Below are 8058 nucleotides of genomic sequence, written 5' to 3'. Positions count from 1 at the left end.
TTGGATCCACCCGAGTTCGTTGCACAGCTACAAGTAAAAAATTCATTTTCAGTACAAAATAACAGTGTAATGAAAATGAAATAATCTAAAGTTGATATTAATTATGTATGGTGCTGCATAATTATTTTTTATAGAATTTAACAACAATACTGTAAGAAGTTACATGAACATACTAAAAAAAAGGAAAGAGGGACAGATGAAGAAAGCAAGGTCAAGGGCAAATAAAATTTACTACTATAAACATGTTAAATGTGACAGCTATTTCAAAGTTCAATTCAGCTTTCTGACTTACACCAGTAGGCATCCCTAAGAAGGGTACTTCTTCAACACATCCTCCACAGGCATACCATCTGCAATTTCTTTTTGCCGCCAAGCAAACGTTTGCTGCATACGGTTATGAACCACCATGGTATCTGGTTGCATCTTCTGATATTGGCACTGTAAGACCTTTAAGTGGGCGTCTATGGATAATAAATCCTCTCCTTGGACGCATGGTCCCTTGAAAGAAAGCAAGAGTGAGAAGAGAAAGTCAAAACAGATTAGAAACCCAACATAAGACTAAATATACAATTAGAGCTGACACGATCTGTGCATCACAAAGAACTTGTATCGGTTAAAGTTAACCGATACCATGAACCAATATTTAAAATATGGAAACTCTGAAATAATTTCACATAAAATCTTAATTGTTAACTTGAAATTTTAGTTTTGAGTCATATTTAAAAAAAATTTTTTTTTTTTTTTTTTTTTAATCTAGTTCACCCTCTTTTAGCGCCTTCAATTAATAATTTTTTGTGAGGTAGAAGTATTAGCACTGGTACTTTGTATTAGCAAGTGCTCTAATCCAAGTATTGGTATTGTTTCAGTTTGAAAAAAGGGGTACAGTTGCATCCCTAATCCTTAGTTTTAGATGTAATAACAGATGCAAGAACATTTTATAGCTCAAGATGTCCCTCACACCAACCTGACAAACATTTCTCTGACTTGTTCGTTGACATTTATTAGGCTGCCCTCTCCTCGTAGAACCAAACTTCTCCTTACAACGCCTCACTGCCTCACTGTCGACTAGTGGTTTGCCCGCTCTGATTTGAATTTACGTCTCAAAGACATATGCCATGTGTGCTTGTTGAACAGAAACATAAGTTACTGTAAAAACAATCTACACAAAATACACCCAACAAAGAATCAGTAAACATACTTCATACAAACCTACTGAGAGGCTACAGATTGTCTTACTAACAAAACAAGATCGAAAAAAGCTTCACTTTTACTTAGTAATCTTGAAGGAACCTTGTGCAAATTTTAAATTTAACTTACATAACCATTTCCCTCACGATCCTTGAGGAAAGGATACTTCATTACCAGCGTCTTCACAGCTTGCACATATTCAGAATTTGTGGGATACCTGTAATATCAGAAGAAACATAAGTGTTAGAGCAACTGCTGACAAACAAACTTTATCAAGTGTCAGTTATTGTTTCTTAGTAATGTAGCGTTTATTTTCAATATGACAGATTCAGCTTTTCTCTAAGCAACAAGCTAACATTACCCTGATTAACTTATATAGTATACTGTGCCACAGCTTCATATAGAACTCTGATTATTGTGTGTCTGTCCCTCGGATTTTTATGGCACGGTTCTTTGTTGTCCAGTTTTAGTTGCAGATTTTTGGGAAATCTTGGAATTTCAAAAGAGGCTGGCAGTCTCAAAGTATTTTCATTGCTGTGAAAACAGTTAAGTGTTTGATTTATTGCATGAATTGAAGTATAAAACACTACAGTAACAATACATATGGTAGAAACAATGATCATATTAACTAAATCCTAAAAGTGCATAACGGCCAACATGTATGCTTCAGACATACTAACTTCATTATAAATAAGAACATACCTTATTGAAGTTGACGAAGTAGATGGTTGCCAGTCTTCTGGAGAGACAGTCTGTAGAGTCAGCGTCACTGAAGATTCCTTCATCCTTGACACAAATTGGTTGAATTTAACCTGCTTTTTGAAGGATCCTTGGAAAAGGTATGCAACCATAGTCTCAGTAAGACCGCAGTCAACTGTGTCACCATCAACCTCATTGTCTGCAAGATAAATGGTAGTACAAACTCTAAATTCCATGTAAGGATATTTATCACCACATTTTTACATGGGTAAAAACCATATATCACACACATTAAAACCTTTTGTACAACTTCTTTCAGTTCAAAGAAATATTCATTAAAAAATCAGTAAATTAAATAAAATAAACCAAATTTTTAGAGTGAATCCTCTCAATATACAAAGTTTTCATTTTTAAATTTAGATGTTTGTTTGGGACTACTGGACACAGGAGAGCAGAGTCTGAGCATGCTTTTGTGCCCTTTCAAGTTTGGAAGAAAAAAAAAAGACTAGAATGCTGTAATTTGTTAATATTCACTACTAAGGTGACTCCTTTCTCCAGATTTCCGACAGTTTCTGCCGTCTGTTCTTTCAGACCGATTACTTATAGCGATAACACCCGCAGGACTGTATTACAAGCTCAGATTACATGCTGAAAAAGTTCCCACATTGCTTAAAAACGCGACTATCAAACCCCAGCTGCGACACCCTTGTTATATTTTAAACAAGTGCGGCGTCAAGATATTTCCTTTAAACGTTATATTCAGCCGCCCATGTGTGTTGATGGCCTTGAAATGGATGTAAAAACGTGATTTTATTAAACCATTAATACACTAACGGTAAACTGCATTCAGCTACCAGGGAATCAAATTTCGCGCCGTTCCGCTGCGCAGGGGTTACCGAACCCATAGACTGTGGCGAACCACATATATAAGTTCAGACTTATACAAATACTATGTGTACACATTTTCATTTTTCAGAACTGTGACCTCAACTTTACACATGAAACGTTTGTAAAACGTTTGTAAAAAGACATAATTTGAGCTAAGAAAGTGCGAAACTAGCTAAATTGCTAATATACGTTAAGCTAGGCTAAACCAATAATTAGTAATTACGCTACATTTTCTTTAAATAAAACTTACCTCTGAAACGCTGAGCTTCAGCTTCGGTGACATCTAAGCCCCACTCTTGTATTTTTGTTAAGAGTTCCTCGGTTGAAAGTGAACAGAGCACACCAGGACTTGCAAGTTCGTAATCCATCTCCGTCCGTTGATAAAACAAAAATGGCACCTGCTGCATTTACAGAAAGTTCTAGAATCCACCAGCTATTCGTTGAGTTTCTTCTTCTACTTTTTGTTTGATGTTGTGAGGATGGGCTCAACTCGCACTCAGAGTTCAATAAGGGTGCTTTTTTGCAATTCATCCAAATAGTTATACTTTAAAAAATCACTCTTAAAAAAAATGTTTAAATGCATTTTTACTTTTTTTCTTTCAAATAAATTCATTGTTCTTAAAGCAGCTTAAAAATAAGGGGGGTTCAGGGAATACAAAAACAACAACAGCAATGAAAATAATAAAAAATAAAATAAAAACACTAAAATATATGCTTAAATCAATACAGTTGCAAATAAATTACTGTCAAAAAGAATTTAAAAAAAAACAACCTCTAATCAAAAAGAGCTTAATCAACCTGTACTTTATCTTTTGAAAGAATGGGTACAAATAAGTACTTTTCACAATTAAGGAACATGTATGTACCTTTCAGACGCTAAAAAAGGTACAGATAGTTACCCCGAGGTCCAATATTTGTCCTTAGACTGTCTTAATGTCATTTTTGTACCTTGGGGCACAGTAATGTACCCCTTCCGTACCCCTATTTCTGACTGTGTAGTGATTCACAGCACAGCAGTGAAAGCTGAGGCAGCAGAGCACCTCCAATGCTACTCTTCCATCAGTTTCCATCAGCTGGTGCAGCTGGTTTTGATGAGCAGGATGACTAAAACAGTTCAAGATAACATCAAAGAGCAGCAAAGAAGGAATGTAGTACTGATCCCCAAGCCTTTAGAAAAAATATGCAGTATAGATAAATCAAAGATCCACATCCCCCAAAAGTTCAGATCAAAGACAGATTTTCATGGAGGTGGAAATGCTCTGTGCTGCTGCTTTGCTTCCAGATTGCATGCGATTAATTTTACATGTTGTTGAAGAGTTATTGCTATAAGTTAAAAGAAAAAAGTGCAGACACATGACTGGTAAGAAAAAGACATGTCTGTTTCCTGTGAATACAAGGCCAGTAAACACGAAGAGGAAATGGTTGCATGTTAGAAGTGTGATCACTGTGTGTTTCATGATCTACAAGAATATCATTAGACTGAGAGGACATAACGACTCGAGCAGCTTTCCCTGCTCACTGAAAAATGCAGAAATACAGGTGAGTCTTGCTAGTTGCTCTGTGGGCACAGGTGTTTCTTCCAAAAACTTCACGTACAGTTATCTGAACAGTTTAACTAAAAGCTCTGCTCATAGGAAAGATGTACAAAACTTTTTCACAGCTGAACTGCAGTATTATAAAAACGTGAATGCTACAGACATAAAATCTGAAACTGAACATTTGATACTTCATTCAAAAATAACCGTAGTTTCACATAAAAAAATGTTCCTCATTTTCATCATCTGTGATAAAACATAAATATTAAACATTCACTGTTTTCTTTATTTCTTCCCCATCAAAATATTTGGCTATGACTTAATGTAAAATACAAATGTTTCCTTGATTTTCAGTGTAAGGCATGAAAATCTGAACCAGTGTGAAACTTGATGCATTATATGTGACAGCTTAACACCTTGCTCAGATTCAGATATCATTACATGGACTATGGAGCAATGCCATGTTACAACATGAGGAAGTGAATCATTGGTCTTTGATTAACACTAGACTCTATCTAGCCAGATACTTTGAAAGACGGATCTCAATGAAAAGGATTAAATTTTCAGCTTCAGGAACATGGTTGACACAAAAAACATGACTTCGCCTTTGAACGAGACCTGTGATCCTGTCGGCACATCAATCAACCCTTTCTTTATGCTGGGCTACAGTCTGTTGTTTCTGGCAAGTTTCAAATCTTCAGATTTTGCACTGTTAGAAATTTGACAAAAGATCTCTGTGCATGTGCTAAATTCCTATTCTCCATGCTCCATGTCTGTTCAGGTGGGTTTACTCCTCAATGGCTTGATCCTGAAGTTTTACTGTTGTGGAGCTCAGCAGCAGGCATCAAGCAGCTTGATGGTCTACATGAAGAACCTGACGGCTGCTGACTTCCTGCTCTGCCTCTCTCTGCCACTGCGCATCGCTAACTATGGTAGCACATCAGTCATCGTTTGGCAGCTCTACTGCAGCTTTGGAGCTTCTGCCCTCTTCCTCAACATGTACGCCAGCATCATATTCATGTGTTATGTAGCTGCCAACAGGTAAGAAGCCTTTACTGCTATTGACTACAAAAAGTGTTAATGACCACAAACCCCTCCTGACTAAATTATGAATGTGTATGCACTGTTGCACCCAATGTGACCCTGTGTCCTGTATTGAGATTTACTGCCAGTTAAACTCTCTCTTGCATCACTTCCTCCAAGGAACAGGCACATGTTGTATTTGGACAGGATTTAATGCAAAAAAGTGTGAAACTCAAATGATACAAAATACAGAAATGTTACATAAACTCAAGCTTCTTTCTATTGACATGTAAAACACATCATACATTTCAAATCACTTTATTAATATCATATACCCTGTCTGATAATTGAAAACAAGTAAGAAACTTACTCATGTTGCCACTCAAAGGGATTTAATACAGGGGATGGCTTTAGATTGGAAAGAACAACCATGTCTTGCTTCACTCATGAGCAAGCAACTTCCTATCACACTTCTAATAACTAACAGTTCCTGAAAGCAGAAACTCAGTGATATTAGTTTCAGTATGATAATCTCAGGCACTGTGTTGCAGCACCCCCGTGAAGATGAATCTTGGTTGAGAAAACAGACAGTGAGTGTGATGGAGTTCTACAGAAAACAAGCATTTATTCAGGCATTTGGAATATTCTTTTAAAAATACTGTTTTGTTTTTTACTGTTTGCAGGTTTTTTTTGTCTGTGTTATTTGCCGAGATTACTTTAATGATGCTAATATCACTGAAAAAGCATGGAGTTGATACTGTCACAAACAGTTGGAATTTTTCAATCGTGCCGATGGTTTAAAGTTATTGGTAATTTGCAGAGGTGGGACCAAGTCATTGTTTTGCAAGTCTCAAGTCTTTATCCTCAAGTCACAAGTCAAGTCTCAGGTAAAGTCAAGCAAGTCAGAGTCAAGTCGTAAGTCAAGACAGACAACTTTCAAGTCAAGTCCCAAGTCCGAAACTTTGAATTTCAAGTCCTTTCAAGTCTTTTTTTAACCCTCTGGGGTCCCGGGTATAATTGGCCGTTCTTGACTACTTTTGATTTTACTTCTATATTTCACTTTTAAAATATGTTTTTCTTGCCTTGTTTGGTATCATTATTTACAGCACAACCTCAAATATCTGAAATTTGAGTTATTTTTTCATTTTGTATACTATATTAGCACAGTTGATCTAAATTCAGACAACAAATTCAGAATCCGAGTAGAAAAAAGTTATATTTTTTACATGTTTAATCTAATCATTTTCATAACTTGAAATGCAAATAGAAATTGTACATTTCTAAAAATTATGCACAAGTTTTGCAAACAACAAAGTTATATGGTACTATTTACCTAAAAATGCAGCCAAGGCCTCAGGCGTTTTTATATAACCATTTAAATCTATTTACAGAACAATCAGGTGTGCTGCATCAAATAAGAAGGCACACAAATTATTTGTGCCAGTCCAAAAAATGTAGTTTGTGTTCAGTATAAGACAGAGGAGAACACCACAGGCCTAAACCCTGCAGGTCTGACAACTGGAGGTGCAACAGTCCAGTTTTCTATGTGGAGACAGCGTTTACACTGGAATCTGCCTTTGACAGCTTTTTTAGATCAAATATGAAATTCAGCAGTCTAACTGACACACAATACAAAACAATAACTACACAACAAACTAACTATAGCCTCCAAACACGCTAAACGTCACTAATGTCTCACATATGAAAACTCTCTCTCTCTTTCTTTCTTTCGCTCGCCCGCTTTCCGTCGTGGGTGTCACTCCTAAAACTTCCCTTCTCCTAAACAACAAAATGTCACATGTTGCCTTATCATTTTTTTTGATTGGCTGACATGGTAAACTCTAACACCAATAGGGAAGGGGTGTTTTTTTTTTCTTTTCACTCGCAAGTGGAGAGCGTATGCTAGGCTGTCTGTAGAAAACGCCGTTTTTGTCTAGCATCCCTGTTGAGAATAACCTTTGCAAATAAACAACAGCTAATAATATAAGATCAAAGTATTTTATTTATGATGTATTGACATAAATGACAGAAGAAAAAGGCCATGTATAGCAGGACTACAATTACACACTAAGGTGGGCCAGATTTTCTAACCAAAAAAAAATTTCCTGGCTCAGACATGCAAAAGTTAAACACGACCATACACTAATTGCAAATTAAACACAGTGATTTTGAATTGTGATGTGATGGTAAAATAAATATTTGTCAGTCTAAACTGGGTTAAATCTACGGGGTTAATGATGGGGAGGAGACGGAGAGAGACTGAGTACAGCTACAGAACCCACTTTCTGAAACGGACCCTGCTCACCATTCACCGACAATTCTGAGCTAACAAGTTGCATGTTATTCTTGGATGCGCTTGCAGGACCGGATTTAAAATAGCATGACAAACATATCATACCTGTTAAAGCCAAACAGTATCATCAACGTAGCCGAAGAACATTTGCTAATAAGATGAAGTTAGCTAAGTCAGCTGTCTCATCGTAGCAAAAAAAAAAAAAAAAAAGCAACTTCAAATGTCGGACAAAGTTGGAAGTTGTTCCATCTCCGTCTGTGATTCTCTTCTTGCATGTTTTGCATATTGCATTTCGTTTTTGTTGACTACTTCGTAGTTTATGTACCCGAAAGAAATTACTCTTGGAAGCATTTTTGGCTCGAGCGTTTTTGTTCTTGTTTTTTCAAATCTGGTTAATTTGATTGGCTGTGCTACAGCCCACGCTCACATACA

At 36.5% G+C, this 8058-nt stretch overlaps 1 protein-coding gene across 1 annotated transcript; it reads right to left on the bottom strand.

Moving 5' to 3' along the window:
• Positions 1-306: 306 nt before the first annotated feature.
• LOC120434482 lies at positions 307-3440 on the bottom strand. Its single transcript, XM_039602642.1, has 4 exons — positions 3026-3440; positions 1891-2086; positions 1318-1405; positions 307-498 (listed from the first exon to the last, which is right to left on the bottom strand). The coding sequence occupies exons 1-4, from the start codon at positions 3180-3182 to the stop codon at positions 307-309; spliced, it is 633 nt and encodes a 210-aa protein (XP_039458576.1). The 5' UTR covers positions 3183-3440.
• Positions 3441-8058: the final 4618 nt, after the last annotated feature.

The sequence above is a fragment of the Oreochromis aureus genome, linkage group 3, assembly GCF_013358895.1.
Source record: "Oreochromis aureus strain Israel breed Guangdong linkage group 3, ZZ_aureus, whole genome shotgun sequence".
Classification (NCBI taxonomy): Eukaryota; Metazoa; Chordata; class Actinopteri; order Cichliformes; family Cichlidae; genus Oreochromis; species Oreochromis aureus.
The sequence above is the reverse complement of the archived record's forward strand: the minus strand, read 5'-3'. Positions and strand labels throughout refer to the sequence as shown.